An 18,359-nucleotide genomic window follows, 5' to 3' on the forward strand; every position below is an offset into this window, starting at 1 on the left:
AGAAAAATGGCCAAGGATACACACACACACACACACACACACACACACACACACACACACACACACACACACACACACACACACACACACACACACACACACACACACACACACACACACACACACACACACACACACACACACACACACACACAATCCTCTAACTTGGCTATCACTTCCGGACCTACACGGGGGGAATACCTGTCCTGAGAGAGAGAGAGAGAGAGAGAGAGAGAGTAGCCAGGTAAGGGGAAACTAGGTCACCTGTCGCGCAGAGCCAGGTGGAAGGACACGGGGTGGGGTGGGGTGGAGAGGAGATGGAGGGGAAGGATGAGAGGAGTGGGGAGGGACACATGGAGAGGGAGGAGGAGGAGGAGGGAAGGGAGGGGTGGCAGAGGAGGGGGAGAGAGAGGAGTGGGGGGGGGATTGGGATGGGTGGAGAGGGTGATGGGGGGGGGATTGGGATGGGTGGAGAGGGTGATGGGGGGGGGGAGAAGGAGGGAATGGAGGGGTGTAAGGGAATCTGGGAGGAAGGAGGGGGGTGATGGAGGGGAGAAAGAGGAGATTGGAGAGGAATGTGGAGGGAAGAAGGCAAAGAGAGGAAGAGGAGGAGGAAGGGAGGAGAAGAGAAGAGGGAGTGGGGAGGAGAGAGAAGAGAAAGAGGGAGAGGGAAGACAAAGAGGGAGTGGGGAGGAGAGGAAGAAAGAGGGAGTGGGGAGGAGAGAGAAGAGAAGTTTGAAACCCAAGATCAGGTCCCATACTTACAAAAATTCTTAAGATCAGGTCCCATACTTATAAACATTCTTAAGTTGTTCCACACTTATAAAAATTCTTAAGTTCAGGTTCCATACTTATAAAAATTCTCTCTCTCTCTCTCTCTCTCTCTCTCTCTCCTAAAAGCCTGTTATTAATTTTTAGAGATAATACACGTCGCTTCAACTCTGACCTTTGAGCAATGAGAGAGAGAGAGAGAGAGAGAGAGAGAGAGTTGGGAAAAAGCAAAGCGAGGACTTAAGCCATATTCACAAACTCTTCCAAATGCATCCCTTTATAAATAGATTCGGATCCCTTTATAAATAGGTCTGGATCCCTTTATAAATAGGTTTGGATCCCTTTATAATTAGGTTCGGATCCCTTTATAACTGTGACTCAGGATCATTGGTTCGTACCCTGGACTGACCTACCTCACTCCCCCTCCCTTCCCCTCCCCCTCCCCCTCCAAAATCCCCCTCCCTTCCTCCCCCCTCCTCTTACCTCCCTATCTTCCTCCCTCTCCTCCGTTCACCTTCCTCTTTCCTCCCCCTTCCTCCCTCTCCTCCCCCCTACCTCATATTTTCTCCCTCCCTCCCCCTTCCCTCCCCTTCCTCCCTCCCTCTCTCCCTTCTACCCCCCCCTTCTCCCCTTGTCTCACTCACACGGTCATGCCACTCCACGCCATCGCCACACACACACACACACACACACACACACACACACACACACACACAGAGAGAGAGAGAGAGAGAGAGAGAGAGAGAGACACACACACACACACACACACACACACACAATTAAAGAGAGAGAGACACACACACACACACACACACACACACACACACACACACACACACACACACACACACACACACACACACACACACACACACACACAGAGGGACACCAATCACCAGACGATAATGACAGTCGCGCCACAATTATTTCTCTCGAATTTAAATTCCGAAATAGTCTTTTTTTTTTGTATTATTTTTGTTTTCCTTGTGACGAATAAACCCATTCAGCCAGACGCCATTTTTACATCCGCGCTTGCGAAGGGAGAGCGGATATTAGGCTTTGTTTGACGTGTGTGTGTGTGTGTGTGTGTGTGTGTGTGTGTGTGTGTGTGTGTGTGTGTGTGTGTACAAAATAGTTCAATAAGTTTCATTCCTATTTCAAACTACTACTACTACTACTACTACTATCACCACTAATACTATCACTACTACTACTACTACTACCACTACTACCACTACTACTACTGCTACTGCCGATATGATCAGTAACATGCAAGAGAATATTGACGTGCAGTGTGCAAGATAAATCGGTGACGAAGAGGTGTTACGAAGCCTCCAATCCCACCTAGATTTACGGCCCCAAGAACCACGTATTCCCTTCGGTGCGGACGTCGACGGGGGATGGCAAGCGATAGAGAGAGAGAGAGACCCCCACATGCTTTACGTTCACCTCCCTCGTAATTCACCCCTTCCCCTCCCCCTCCCCTCTTCCTCCCCCTTCCCCTCTCCCCTGCATCTCCCCACCCCCCTTACTCCCCTTCCGTAGCTCCCTTCCCTCCCCTCCTTCTTTCTCTCCTTTATCTCCCCTCCCCGGCCTTCCTCCCCACCCTTTCCCTTCCATTCCCTTTCCACTGCATTTCCTTTCCCTCTCCCTTCCCCCTCCTCCCTTCATCTCCCCTCCCCATTCCCTCACCCCCTGCACCCCATCCCTCCCCTCATCAGCTCCTCTCTTTCTCCTTCCCCTCATTTCTTCCTCCCTTTACAGCCTTCCTCTCCTCTCCAATTCTCCCTCCTTGCCCCCTACACTCCCCATACCCTCTCCCCTCCCTCCCTTGGCCACCTCTTCTCTCCTCCCCTCTTCTCCCCCACCTCTGAGCTCAATCTTAATCTCACACACCATTCTTCTCCCTCGACTGTCTGGAAGAAGAAAGGAAGATGAAGAGACGAAAGACAGCAAGAAGAGAGGAAGAGGAGTCAGAGACGAAAGACAGCAAGAAGAAGACGAATGGGAGACGAAAGACAGCAAGAGGAAGAGAAGAAGACGAGTGATAGACGGAAGACAGCAAGAGGAAGAGAAGAAGACGAGTGATAGACGGAAGACAGCAAGAAGAGGAGAGGAGAAGACGACGAATGAGAGGCGAAAGACAGCAAGTAGAAGAGGAGAGGACGAATGAAAGGCGAAATGGAAAAAGAGAAGACGATGAATGGGAGACTAAATGAAAAATAAGAAAATGGGAAGATAAATGAAAGACGAAAGAATTAAGATTGCCTGACCTTAGCACCTGATTCTTTGCTACTTATTATTTCCTGCGCTTGAAGGAGATAATGATTAATCTAGAGGAGAAGTAAAGAAATTAAAGACAGGACCAGGAGACGAAGAAGGGGAAAAGAAAGAAAGAGTGAGAAAGACTGGCTTACTTTGGCGTCGATGGATGTCCTGAAGTTTGCCCATATTCTCTCTCTCTCTCTCTCTCTCTCTCTCTCTCTCTCTCTCTCTCTCTCTCTCTCGTTATTTTTTTTTTTCGTTTTTCCTCCTGAAGGAAAATGTTCATATCCAAAATTTATATATAATTGTTATTTTTTGCATTTTTTCGTTTCTACAAGGGAATGATTTTTTTTGGGGGGGAGAGAGAGAGAGAGAGAGAGAGAGAGGGAGAGAGGAGAGGAAAAGATTTAGGTTAGCTCTCACCTTCAACCAGGAAGAAAAAGATGGTGCTAAGGAAGAGAGAGAAAAGAGGGAGAGAAAGGGAGGAAAGGAGGAGGGGAAGTAGGGAGGAAAGGGGAGAGGAAAGAAGGAGAGGAGAGAGGAAGGAGTGAGAGAGAAGAGGGAGAGGGGAGAGAAGAGAGGTAAAAATGTAAACCAATTTTCGAGTTAAAAAAAAGATCAGAGACATACGAAGGAGTGAAAAAGGCAGGTAAAGAAGGGAGGAAAGGGGAGAAGCAAGCAGAGGAGAGGAAAGAGAGAGGGGAGAGAGGGAGAAGAGAGGGGAGAGAAGAGGGGAGAGAGGGAGAGGAGAAAATACAGACCAGCTCTTGACTTCAAACCAAGCGGATAGTGATGTCTGCTGCGGGGCATCGTGAAGTGCTGGGCGGCCGCGTTCTGTGGCGCACATGACGTCACGCTAAGGGAAGAATTCTGTCGGCCGCGTTTATGGTTTTGTTGTGGCAGAGGAACGAAGGCGGGTATTGTGTGTGTGTGTGTGTGTTCGATTTAAACCCAACTTGGTGGTAATTTTAAGGATAAGGCAAGAATTTAGTGACTGGATTTTGAGAAATCAGAGGTCAGGGTCACAGGGTAAGGTCAGAGTTCGACCCGCTCTCTCTCTCTCTCTCTCTCTCTCTCTCTCAAATAAAAAATAAAAAAAGTCTACGCTTTCCTCCCACCACGTTTCATTTTTTGTTTTCACTTTTCACCTAAATGACGATGAGCGCCCCCCCCTTCTCTCTCTCTCTCTCTCTCTCTCTCTCTCTCTCTCTCTCTCTCAAAAAGAAAATGTGGACCGGTATTTTTTTTCTCTATGTCACCGGCTCACATGACTCAGCAGAAAAATGGAAGAAGGAGGAAAGAAATGTCTCTACTGCATATCTCTTTTTTCTTCTGTTTCCATGGCGACAGAAATGGCGATGTGGTGGCCTGTGGAGAGAGAGAGAGAGAGAGAGAGAGAGAGAGAGAGAGAGAGAGAGAGAGAGAGAGAGAGAGGCGTCTGCATATTTCCGGGCAAGGTGTAGTACAGGGGTGTTGGGGGTGTACGTACAAGAAGGGGGAGGGGTCTCTCTTTCTCTCTCTCTCTCTCTCTCTCTCTCTCTCTAAGGTTGATTCATAAGCCCATCCTTTATATGATGCGGTCAAAGTTGTAGGCCTTCTCTCTCTCTCTCTCTCTCTCTCTCTCTCTCTCTCTCTCTCAACTTGCTAATTTCACCCTTAACAACTTCACTGCAGTAACTTAATTTCAATATTGTCCTCTCTCTCTCCCTCTCTCTCTCTCTCTCTCTCTCTCTCTCTCTCTCTCTCAACCTGCTAATTTCTCCCTTAACAACTTCACTGCAGCAACTTAACTTCAATATTGTCTCCTCCTTATTCCTGCCTCCTTTATTTCGCCTCAGTAAAGACCCTTGCTTTATTCGCGTATTTTTTTTTTTCTTTACTTGGTCCGGATTTCTTATTGTTTCGTTTTTCACATGTTTTCACTTTGGTGTTAATTCTGTGGATCATTTTCCTTTATTTGGCTCTGATTTTCGTCTTTTTGCAGTTCATTTCGGATCGCTCAGTGGTCAAATAATAATAATAATGATAATAATAATGATAATAATAATAATAATAACAATGTCAGTGATAATAATAATAATAATACTAATAATAATAATAGTAACGATAATAATAATGATACTACTACTACTACTACTACTACTACTACTACTATTACTACTACTACTACTACTACAACAACAACTACTACTACTACTACTACTACTACTACTACTACTAATAATAATAATAATAATAATAATAAAATAAACCTGAATGCTACGGCTCATCTCACTGACAGGGAGACAGTGTTACAGTTCAGCATCTTTCCATAGCACTTCTTCGTGACTAGCAACATATTCAACTGTTAAAATATTGCTACAACTCAGCATTGAAGATGAGGAGAGGGCAATTTTGGGCCAAGTTTAAGTGAAAAGAGTATAGTTAGGTTGTGAAATGCATGGTAGGTAGGTGTACGGGTGAAGGCGTAGTTATAAACGAATATTCTTGTCCCCACGACTTGAGAATCTTCGTGAATATCGAGCCAAGAATCACAGTCACCTTCCTTCTTTTGTTCCCTCGTCCGTGCTCCAGGGGGGGGGGGGCCTAAAATCTGGAGGGAATATCGTCGAGAAAGGCTGGGTGTTTCTCTTTCCTCCGCGACCTCTTCCCTCTCCCCTTTGGCCTTCTCCCCTCTCTTCCCCTCCCCTCTCTCCCCCTTCCCTCCCTCCTTGCGCTGGGGTCTCTTTCACAAACTTTCTTATGGTTGAAGTTGTGTATTCGATTCCTATACTCCGTTCACTTTAACGTGGCCCAGATTTTCGTCCTTTCGCGGCTGATTTCCCGTAGCTCAGTGGCAGAATAAGACGATACTACGGCTCCACATCCTTCCCGCAGCACTTTTTCGTGACTAGCACCATGTTCAAGGGCTAATCTCTTGTCACAACGCAGCGTTCGAGATGGAGAGATGGCAATTTTAGGCCAAGTTAAGGTGGAGAGAGTATAGTTGAGAGATATTTTGACATTTAGCTCTTGTATCTATTTCAAAACCAAAGGGGACTTATAAATTGGAAAATAGGAAGAAATAAATTGATACTTGATAATATTTGAGTGATATAGAGACAGAAAAATGTTTAAATAATTTGTGACAATAACTTCTGGACTTGCCAAGGGTGCACTGGAGCCGGTAAGACTGGTGGACTCAGTTGGTTGCCCCCTGTACTCCTTGTTCACTCCTGCAGTATACTTAGGGACCTGGATATAACAGCGATTATTACGGACCGTGTTTTCCTCCTCTTCCTCCTCCTCCTCCTCCTCCTCCTCCTTCTCTTCTTCCTCTTCTTCTCCCTCCTTGGCAGGCACACTCTTAAGCTGGCTGTGCTTGCGTCAGGGCTTCCGAGTTTGTTGTCTCTCTCTCTCTCTCTCTCTCTCTCTCTCTCACACACACACACACACACACACACACACACACACACACACACACACACACACACACACACACACACACACACACACACACACACACACCCTTCCATCCCTCCCCCATCACCTCTTCTCCTTTTCGTTCGCACACCACGGCAATTTCTTCAAGGTTAATTTGATTTCGCCCTACGTGGTCCCTCCTCCGAAGCACTTCGCCCTTCCTTTTTGCCAAATTTCTTCGCTCAGTTCCAAGAAGTGCCATTATTATTTTTTTCACTTCCCCTTTTTTCCCAATATCAATTTTGCGTATAAGAAAGTTCGCGTTTTGATTTATGTCTTTGTACTTATCAAGAATGTCTGTCTGTCTGTCTGTCTGTCTGTCTGTCTGTCTGTCTATCTGTCTGTCTGTCTCTCTCTCTCTCTGGTTTTGATTTTTGTCATTGCACTTATCAAGAATCTCTCTCTCTCTCTCTCTCTCTCTCTCTCTCTCTCTCTCTCTCTCTCTCCCTCTCTCTCTCTCTCTCTCTTGGGTGTTGGAGAGGGACGCCTTCACGTGGTGGCACTGATATATAACCAGGCGGATCCACTGCCCGGCTATGCGAACGCCCTTCTACTCCTTCCTTGTTCCCTGAAAGGAGGATGGCGGGGGGGGGGGAAACTTAAGCCTGCAGTCCACTGAGTTCACTTTTCCGAAGAACTTGGGGCCAGAACAACAACAGCAAGATATCACGAGAATTTGGCTCCGTAAGAAAAGGATGGATTTTTTTTTGTTTGAGTAAATTGGCTTAGACGATAAGATGATAAAGATAATTACAAAGGAGGGCAGGCACTGTTTACTCGAGGTGATGTGTATGTGAGAGAGAGAGAGAGAGAGAGAGAGAGAGGGAGCTAGTTAACCCTCTCCTTAATTACACCCTTACATTCTTACATAAACACAGTCATTGCCAGTCCATTATCCACACGTGATCATATAACACAGTGTATCCTGAATCATCCTTCTGTGTGTACTTAATATTTTCTCTACGCCTCACTTACTTTCCGTGTTCCTCTTACATGCCCCCTTCTCCACCTACCCCTTCTTCGTCTTCGTCTTCGTCACCTCCTTCCTCCCTGTTCCCGTTCCCCTTTCCCTTTTCCCCTTCCTGCTTCCTTCCTCTTTCCCTTTCCCCTCCCTCTTTACTTTCCTTTTCCTCTCCTCTTCCTCCTTCCCTCATTTTCCCCTCCCATTCTTCTTTCTGTTTCCTCCCTCCTCTTCCTCTTGTTTTTCCTTCTCTCTCTTCCTCATGTTACCCCTCCCCCTTCCTCTCTCCGCTTCCCCTTCCTCTTCCTCTTTCCTGTTTCCTTTCCCCCTTTATCTCCATTTCCACCCCCTCTTCCGCCTTCCTGTTTTCCTACCCCTTTCATCTTTCCATTTCCTCTTCCTCTTCCTCCTTTCCTGTTTTCCTTCCCCCTTCATCTTTCCATTTCCCCTTCCTCCTTCCTCTTTCCCCTCGCCCCCTTCCCCTCACCGGCCAGCTCCCAGTCCTCCCCTCCCTCTGCTCCCCTCATTACAGACTTTTAGACTCTCTGTGGACGCGTCACCCAAGGCTCTGCACCAGGTCGCTCGCATTGTCTGTCTCTGTCTACCTCTCTGTCTACCTGTCTATCTATCATTTGAGAGAGAGAGAGAGAGAGAGAGAGAGAGAGAGTGAAAACATTGCTCATAACATTTAGAAATAATATAGAAAAGAAATACGGACACAAAAATATAATTAAAAAAGCTCTGTCTCTAAAACTGTGATGGTGCCTCTCTCCTGCCTACCACTCCCCCCCCCTCCCTGCCTCTCCTGCCTGCCACCCACCGCCCCCGCCTACCCTCCCCCGCCCCTGCCTGGCTTGTCTCTGGGGCTGGGGGTGTCGGGCACGTACCCTTGAGGGGCGGGGTGATGCATGGTTGTGGCTGCCCGGAGACGCCACGGTGCCATCCTATTGATCCACGGCCCCCCTCATCACCCCTCTCACCCCCCTCACCCCATGTCTTTCCTCCCACCCCCCTCACCTCTCCTCTTCCCCCCTCACCCCCTTCTCTCTCATACACCCCCACAATACACACAAATACTCTCTTACTCATCAGAAATGTTACCCTTAGCATATTCCTATTTTTTATTTATTTCTTCTCTGTTGTTCCAAATTTTATTAATCACTTTCCTCACTTTCTTCTTCTTCTTCATCTTCTTCTTCTCCTTCTTCTTCTTTTCCTTCTTCTTCTTTTCCTTCTTCTTCCTCCTCTTTCTTCTGCTTCTCCTCGTCCTCCTCCTCCACCTTTTCTTCCTCTTCTTCTTCATCTCTTTTCATCTCCTCCTCCTCCTCCTCCTCCTCCTCCAGCAGACGATTTTTTTCAGTATAAAGCACCTTGATAGTTCTAAAAATCCATCGAGAAGAAGATTTTGTCCTCGAGGTGAAAAGATCAAGTCCTTCAATGGAATATTTTTTTTATTTTATTCTTGCCATTTACGGACGATTTTAGAGCTGCAAGAGAGAGAGAGAGAGAGAGAGAGAGAGAGAGAGAGAGAGAAAGAGAGAGAGAGAGAGAAAGAGAGAGAGAGAGAGAGAAAGAGAGAGAGAGAAGATGAATGAATGAATGTCTTACCATCACCCTCTTTACGAAATATACTGATGATGATGATGATGAGGATGCACCTGAGCTGTCCTTGTGTGACCTGGGCTGACCTGGTTGCGACGTGGCGAGGTCAGGGGGCCATCCGGTGACCTCGATTCGGTGGCTCGGAAGTAAACGTTTTCTTGGGGTAAATGGGACGTGAAGGTGAACGTTTCAGGTGTAAACGTTTCTCTCTCTCTCTCTCTCATTTTCCTCCTCTTCCTTCCTTCCCAAGAGACAATAAGAAGCTATTCCAGGATTTGTGCTTTTGTATTTGAGATGAACAATACGCTGCTCTCGAAGGATATGAGAGAGAGAGAGAGAGAGAGAGGTTGACTTACCTGTGTTGCTGAAGGTAAGACACCCCCTCCCTCCATCCCCCCCCTCTCTCTCTCTCTCTCTCTCTCTCTGTAAGATGTGAATAGCACTCTTTACCTCTCCAATGTCTATTTTTATCTATTTCAATTCATCCTCTAGTTACTTTCCTCAGCATTTCATTCTTTTAGCTGTCCCCCCCCCCTCTCTCTCTCTCTCTCTCTCTCTCTCTCTCTCTCTCTCTCTCTCTCTCTCTCTCTCTCGCGGTTAAAGTGGATGGGCTGTCCTGAACACAACCCCCGATCCAGCCAGACATTCCGCGATATACGATGGGCTCCCTCGTTTTTACGGACCAGTTCTTCGGTGCCCACCCCGTTTTTCCGGACTAGTGGCCTTTCTCCTCTCCATTATCCGATTGGGTAAAGTAATTGAATCTGAAGGTTCAATTTTCTTGTTCGTGGGTTTAAGGAGGTTCTGAAGGTTCTCTCTCTCTCTCTCTCTCTCTCTCTCTCTCTCTCTCACTGAGCGCATCTGTCAGTCTGTCTTTATGTGTGTGTGTGTGTGTGTGTGTGTGTGTGTGTGTGTGTGTGTATGTCTGTCACGTTGCATGTTACTATCATTCTCTCTCTATCTCTCTGTCTCTCTCTCTCTCTGTCTCTCTCTGTCTTTCTATCTCTCTCTCTCTCTCACTCTCTCTCTCTCTCTCTCTCATTCCCTCCGACCCATATCATCGCACCCTCCAATCCACCCCATACCATCTGTAAGTAAAAATATCCACATCCTTCAATGACAGTCACCCACGGATCGCACCCAGGCTTAATGGATCCACCTGGGGAGCCTTATCTGATCCACCCCATATCCGTCGATCCGCCCTGAAGTGGATCAGTGTGGATCTGTGGCGCACTGCATCCCATCCGAACTAGGCATTTCGTCAGAGCCAGGTGTGTGTGTGTGTGTGTGTGTGTGTGTGTGTGTGTGTGTGTGTGTGTGTGTTTGTTTGTTAAATGGGATAGTGGTATATATATCTAACCCCACATTATATCCACATAACATCCACATAGTATCCACATCATATCCACAATCTATATTCTTTGTGGAAGAGTTAATTTCGAGTTCACTATATTGATCATCTTATGTTGTGTTATTCTACTCATTTTTTTCAAGTTTGTATTGTTGTAAATCGTTGTGTTTATTTCTTTTTCATTTTTTTTTTTCTGGTGATGGAGTGAGGTAATGGGGTGATGTGGAGCCTACAATGGTGTCCCTGTTAATTGGATGGTGAGACGCAAAACCGGTATCCATCCAGGAACCAAATTTCGACACGCCTGGCTGTGTTGTCTGTCGCGAGGCATTATCGGCTCACTGCACGGGGCGGTCCAATGTGGGGGATTCCTTGCCTGCAGTTAATGGGTCTGCTCAGCCAGTCAACTCCAATGACTTGCTTTATATGTCATGCTTTTTTCTCCTGATGATTGGATAAGGTGCTAAAGAAAGGGTGTTACGTACCAACCTTTACCACCTAGATTACAAACTTCAATTATCCCAGTCTTTTCGGGCAGGTAATTCCGGATAAGTAATTAAAGGTAGAATAAATCGCATAGGAAAAGGTGCTTGGAAACCTTGTCCATCCATCCAGCCTTCCTTTCTCGGAGCCAGTCTTTCCAGGCAGATATTTCCGGACAATATTTCCCAATTCCCCTGCTCCGGACACTACAATAAAGGGGAATTATTCGATTAAGTCGGTTGCTGGACGGATACAAGAGCCTAATCAGGACTTATGGATGGTTGGGAGCCCGTACGTCTGAGCACAAGATGACGTAGATCTCTGCCTATCGACCACACGTGAAGGCAGCTTTGTGGGAAGAGAGGGGTATTGGTGGGGCATTGTGTGGGTGCTGAGTTGGTGGTGGTTATAGGATAGAGAGGGGAACTTTCTCTCTCTCTCTCTCTCTCTCTCTCTCTCTCACACACACACACACACACACACACACACACACACACACACACACACACACACACACACACACACACACACACACACACACACACACACACACACACACACACACACACACACACACACACACACACACACACACACACACACACACCCTACATCACTGTCGGTCACTAGAACACGCACGCACCATCTTTAAAATACCATCTCCACCACAAAAATAACAGCAATTTACGTCATTTCCACAGAAGCCTCATAAATCACAAAATCCCTCGTTCCAGCATCATCACCACACGCGCTACAAAAACAACACCATAGTTCATCACCATCACATTTCCGTCTCATTCTCTGTTACGTCATCACCACGAGAAGAACAAACGCTGTCACTTACGTCATCACCAGCGTAAAAATATCAATGTCTCTTGCGTCATCTCCATCATTTCACCACCACCACCTCTCTGTTCCATCTCTCCACCACCTCCTCCACCAATCCACCCACAGAGCAGCGGATGGAATGAAAGAAAATAGACAGGATCAACAACAGACACAGCCAAGAAAATGCATCCACCAAATTCCTTTTAACTTCATCGCCACCTCATCACCAACAAAACCCCTCCTGTTACCTCATCTCCAACACCTCCTCCACCCCCACATCTCCCCACCACCTCCTCCACCCATCCACGCAGCGAGTGGAGTGGAAAATCATGCTCCTCGACATCACACAGCAGCTCCACGTGACCCTCTTTACACCCTCGTCGAAAGTGATGCCGGAATCCACTCCCAATCTCGCCTCAAGGGGTTCCAATCCTCCTGCCGTCGTCTGAATGGAATTGGATCCTCCTTCATATGGAATTCTGGCTTATCTGGGCCACGAGAGAGAGAGAGAGAGAGAGAGAGAGAGAGGCTGGGTCAAGAGATACGGTAAGCGGTTATGAGGAGTGTGTGTGGGAGAATATTGGATTAGATGATGTGGAATTGATAAGGCGAAAAGGATATTGGTTGGAAAAGGACGAGGTTAAACTGCTTTCTTGTGTGTGTGTGTGTGTGTGTGTGTGTGTGTGTGTCTGTGTGTCTGTGTGTGTGTGTGTGTGTGTAGGAATCGCTATTGCACTCAAATCCTGACTACTCTTCGCCCTCTTTTTAGACGCGCCCACTTTCATTTGCGCGTGAGTGCCGGAAGTTGAGATGGTAGTAGCGTCCGTGGAGCCTTAGGTGGCGTAGTCGACATTGCAGTATATCTATTTTAACGATAGATTTTGCCTATTATAATTTAACACCCCCTTGCATCTATCGTTTTTCGTAGCATGATGAATTCCTTTGATGATATACAAGACGAAAATGAACACTTGCCTCTTATTTATATCTTTTCTATACACTGTTATAATTTGCGTTGACAATATAAGAGAGGATATTGCTGTGTCATGTGCAGGATAAGTCGCTGGGGAGGATTTGCTGCGGGATTTTTAGGGATACTTAAAATACACCTCTAAGATTTGAGATTAAGGCACAAGGAAGGGAGAGAGAGGTTAATATAGATGAAATTAAACGAAGAATAAGAGAAATGAGCGAAGAATGAGATTAGACTGTGATAAAAGTAGGTGATATCAAGGAAGGAAGAAGGGAGGGAAGGGAGGAAGGAAGGAAGGGAGGGAAGGAGAGAAGGAAGGAAAGAAAAACAAAGATGGGGACGAAAAGGGTCAAATTAAGGAAGAGGAAGGAGGAGAAAATTACATTAGAGAGAGAGAGAGAGAGAGAGAGAGAGAGAGGTGAAGCAGGTGTGGTGAAGGGCAACAAGGGCATAATAACGCCACTCATTGCATACACTTGTGCACCAATTGCATGCAGTCGTGTGTGTGTGTGTGTGTGTGTGTGTGTGTGTGTGTGTGTGTGTGTGTGTGTGTGTGTGTGTGTGTGTGTGTGTGTGTGTGTATGCGAATGAGGGTGAATGTTTTCAGAAAGTAATTAAATGTAACCTCATTTGCAGATGTTCTCGAGTGCAGATGTGTGTGTGTGTGTGTGTGTGTGTGTGTGTGTGTGTGTTTGTGTGTGTGTGTGTCCTTGAGAGCGTTATGTATGTGTGTGTGTACGTCAATAAACCAGCTTAATCTTACACCATCCTTGCACGTATGCTTTTCCCTTCTAACCCTCCCCCCTGTACGTGAACGGACATTAGCTCGATTTGACGTACACATACACACACACACACACACACACACACACACACACACACACACACACATGAATGCTAGGCGTGTGTACATACGTGGATGAGGTTATTCCCACGCATGCCTTACTCGCACGACCAGGTAAGCGGCTTCCCTCGTGGTGCATATATGTGAGTGCAAATAACCTGGACCTTGCGTAGATTATTATTATTATTATTATTATTATTATTATTTTTATTAGCATCGTTATCATCATCATTAGTAGTAGTTGTAATAGTAGTAGTAGTAGTAGTAGTAGTATCATCATCATCATCATCATCATCATCATCATTATTATTATTATTATTATTATTATTATTATTATATACGGTAGTTTTCTGAATGCATACTGTAATTCATATGTTACAAAAACATCCATCTCTTTGCTATATAAGTAGGATAGGCAGACACAAAAATATAAAGTTTGTGGAGAATACTTATAAATTTCTTCCACTCTGAAAATGTCAATACGCTAAAGGTAAGGACAACTCTTGAGGGACGCTGTACAGTCAGGTGCAAGAGTCTGTGCCCCTCTCTTCCGCCTCTCACAGCTAAATTCACAAACTTCTGACTGTTACGTGGGGACTAAGATGTACATGATCAGTCAGTGGGTGATTGTACAGTGGGTGATGATATGTACAGCATCCGTGTGTACTAGAGGTGTAACTTTCAGTACACTTGACACCCGTAGCATAATCACGTGTTTGTTGGTGACAGGTGTGAAGGCAGGTGTTAATTGGCTGAGATGACCAGGTAAGTAAGGCATGAACGTCGGACACGGTACTTACACCTCCACTTACACACACACACACACACACACACACACACACACACACACACACACACACACACACACACACACACTGTACCTTTGTTCACTGTGTACCATTCAAGCTTCTCTGACTGCAGCGATGAGAGAGGCAGGAGAGGTGGAGGGACTTTTGTGTCTGGCTGTAGGCAACCAGGTCGACCCCAACTTTTGCCTCCCCCAGCCGCCGTACCCTACATATGGCCATTGACCGTGTGTGTGTGTGTGTGTGTGTGTGGATAAAACTACGTACACGCGTAAAATTCTTTCCCTTTTATGTTCAAGAAAGCATAAACTTGTCCCAGTGCACGACATGGCATGACCTCGATCTCACGTGCGCACGCCCCCCAGTCCCGCCGTACCCTAGCGTCCGTACCCTCGTCATGGTCATTTTCCGTGCCTGCTCCTGTAGCCCATTAAGCCTGGAGGTCTGGTTGATTAAATTGAGTCTTGGTGGTCTTAGATATGAGCGTTGGTTGCAGCTGGCGAGAGAGAGAGAGAGAGGGACACGTTGGGATTATTGGAGGGATGGAGAGAAGGGAGAGATGGAGGGAGGGAAGGAGGGACGTAGAGAGAAGTGGTGGAAGGATTAAAGGGGGAATCACACGAGGGAAACTGGAGGGAAGAGGAGAAATAGAGGGAGAAGGAGAAGAGAAGTGGAAGAAAAAGGTAAAAAATAAACATTTGCCCAACTCATGTAAGATTATTAGCACCATTATTAACACTCCCAGGCTCCTATGACTCTCAGCTGAATAAAATCGTCTGGAAATAGCTGGAATAGGATGCTAGAGTTACCCCTACCGTGAGAGGGTGGAATGAGTAGAGAGAACTGTGATGAAAGTGAGCGGAAGGAAGTGAGGTAGGGTAGGAAGAAGTAAAAGTCAGAATCGATATATTTCCGTCCGCAGGTGTATGTTTATGTGCGTTTAGGGTACGCTGGCAGCTGTGTGAACTTAGCCCGTACACACACACACACACACACACACACACTCTCTCTCGCTCTCTGTCTGTCTGTCTGTCTCTCTCTCTCTCTCCCTCTCATCCCAGTTTCCCTCAAAATTCACCCATTTCACCGCTCAATTTCCATATCGTTTCGCTCGTCTTAATAACAGAATTTTGCTAGTAATTATGGGAAACGTCCTCAAAACATTAGGACTGAGTGGTAAGGCGTGTGGGGGAGCGAGAGGTGAGGGGAGTGGGAGGGTGAGTGGGGGAGTGAGTGGTGGAGGGAGGAGAGAGGGAGGTCCGGTTGAGTTACATGATGGGGTGCAGGCGTGTCAGTGTCGGGAGGCCAGGGACAGCGACCCCATCTCCACCCCTACCCCTTCCTCTACCCCTACCCCTTCCTCTACCTCTACCCCTACCCCTTCCTCTACCCCTACCTCCTCCTCTACTCCTACCCCCTCCTCTACCCCTACCCCCTCTTCCATCCCTACCCCCTCTTCCACCACTGCCCCCTCTTCTATCCCTACCCCCTCCTCCATCCCTACCCCCTCTTCCATCCCTACCCCCTCTTCCATCCCAACCCCCTCCTCTACGCCCACCCCCTCAACTCCTTCCCCCGACTCCTCCTCTTCCTCCTCCTCAGAGGGGCCCAAGACCCCGCTCCTCACCCCACCCAAGGTCAAGGATGGGGAAAAGATGAAGGAAGTGCAGCGGTTGGAGGCTGAGCTGCACCGCAAACAGAAAATAGAAATGAAGCGCCAGGAAGGTAATGAAAGACGGGCTGCCGCACGAAGGCGCATGGTGGAGGAGAGAGAAAGGAAGGAGTATGACTTGCGAAGGGACTTGGGGCGGCGCGAAAAGGCCGCTGAGCTCCGGCTGAAGGGGTTAGAAAACCAACGCTGGGAGGGAGCCAGGCACAAAGCCCGACAGAATGACCGACGCCAGGCGATGGCAGGGCAGCGTCGGCGGGAGCAGGAGGAGGAGAAGCAGAAGCACAGGGAACAAAGGGAGGTAGAACGGTGGAAAAGAATCATGAGGGCGACGGCGGCAGTGGGGGGCAGCAGGTCCGAAGACACGGCAAGTGAGTGAATCAACAACAGCAGAGGTTGAGAGCAACAGCTCTCCCTCTGCTGCTGTTGATACTCACTTGCAGCGGGTGAGGAACCAGCAGTTGCAAGGGTTGAGAGCCATGGCTCTCCCTCTGCAACTGTTGGTTCCTCACCTGCAGCGGGTGAGGAACCAACACTTGCAGGGGTTGAGAGCCACGGCTCTCCCTCTGCAAGTGTTGGTTCCTCACCTGCAGCGGGCGAGGAACCAACACTTGCAGGGGTTGAGAGCCACGGCTCTCCCTCTGCAAGTGTTGGTTCCTCGCCTGCGTGTCGTGACCTGCCCTGCTCCCCGCTGCAACCGCGGGCCACAAGTTCCCTGCCCCTCGTAAGGGACAGGCTAGGTCTCAGGATTTTCTCTCCCCCCCTTCTTGGGGGGGTCTACTACCCTTCCTCAATGGAAGGCTACCAGCCATCTATCCTCCCAAGTCAGAAGGGTAGTTCTAACTGTCCTCCCTTGATGGGGGGGTAGGTAGAACTATCCTTCGTTGTTGGGAGGATAGGGCTCATTCTCCCCCCTTCTTGGGGGCTAATGAGTCCTTCTTCGACGGAACACTGCCTTGCCGGGGCGAAGGAGCTTGAGCATCCCAGTGATCAGTGAAGCTATACTAGTCAGGTGCAGCCATACTAGGCAGGTTCACTGCTAGGGATCAGACTAAAAGTGTTCCACCTCAGCAAGTGACTAGTGCAGGTGTACTAGTCAGGTGCAGCCATACTAGCCAGGTTCACTGCCAGGGATCAGACTAAAAGTGTTCCACCTCAAGGAGACAGAGAGAGAGAGAGAGAGGGGCGTGTAAAGTAAAATGTGTAAATCTCTGAATGATGTGTGTGTGTGTGAGAGAGAGAGAGAGAGAAATACCACATCAAGTATGCTGATAACAGCACTGACAGTAGTAGTAGTAGTAGTAGTATGGGGCAAAGTATGGTAGGCTATTTAAAACTGAGGTAGTAATGGTAGCGTTAGAACGGTAGTAGTAGCAGTAATAGTTATAGTAGTGATAGTAGTAATAGTAGTGGTAATAGAAGTTTTTTTCTTTTTCTCCTAAATCATTATTATTTTTTCTGTAATTTTTCTTTATCGTTTTTACTATGTTTCTATATCATTTTTTTCTTTAATTTTTATAAGAGCTACGTCACCGCCACTGTTGTGTCTTTCTTTTCTTTTTCTTTTGTAATTGAGAGAGAGAGAGAGAGAGAGAGGCGTATCCATGTTTACAGGTGTCGTTCGTACAGGTAAACGGGGAAGGTGGGGCTGTCTCTCTCTCACTCAGGTGTAGACAGGTCGGATGTAAACAGACTCGTATTTCTGTGTCTCTTGCAGCCCTTACGTCCATCACCAGTCTTCCCCTCTTACGGAAATGTGTGTTTGACTCTCTCTCTCTCTCTCTCTCACACACACACACACACACCTTCTCTTCTTTCTATCTTATCCTCTTCTCTACATTCTCTCCCTCTCTCTCATTATTATTTTTATCATTATCGTTCTCCTCCTCCTCCTCATCATCATCCTCATCATCACCATCATTATCATCTATTAACAGTCTCTCTCTCTCTCTCTCTCTCCACAGAACCGCAAGCGATGGTGACGTAGGGACCGCGTCACTATGGCCTTGACCCCACTTCCAGACAATGGTACTATGACCTCTACTGCTGTCTTTCCGGGAGGTCAGTATCAACACCCTAACACCTTTTCCTAAGCGATTTATTTTGTCCACATCCTAACATATTTTCCTAAGCGATTTATTTTATCAGACCTTACTACCATGACTTTTACTGCTGTCTTTCCGGGAGGTCAGTATCCACACCCTAACACCTTTCCCTTAGCGATTTATTTTCCCCACACCCTAACATCTTTTCCTAAGCGATTTATTTTATTACACCTTATTGCTCTGACCCTTACTGTAGTCTTTCCGGAAGGTCAGTATCCACAAACACCACATTCTTACGT

General features: G+C 47.2%; 1 protein-coding gene across 1 annotated transcript in view; it reads left to right on the plus strand.

The window, feature by feature from the left end:
- The window catches only part of LOC145393053 (uncharacterized), a 131,264-nt gene that overhangs the window by 101,945 nt on the left and 10,960 nt on the right, over positions 1–18,359 (plus strand). The window contains exon 2 of the mRNA XM_080267391.1: positions 17,980–18,076. Within this exon, the coding sequence (XP_080123517.1) occupies positions 18,016–18,076 (61 nt within the window). The 5' untranslated portion in view covers positions 17,980–18,015. The remainder of the gene's footprint in view (positions 1–17,979; positions 18,077–18,359) is intronic.

This window comes from Coenobita brevimanus, chromosome 23, assembly GCF_032717465.1.
Source record: "Coenobita brevimanus isolate Jiangsu-jjx chromosome 23, ASM3271746v2, whole genome shotgun sequence".
In the NCBI taxonomy this organism is placed as follows: Eukaryota; Metazoa; Arthropoda; class Malacostraca; order Decapoda; family Coenobitidae; genus Coenobita; species Coenobita brevimanus.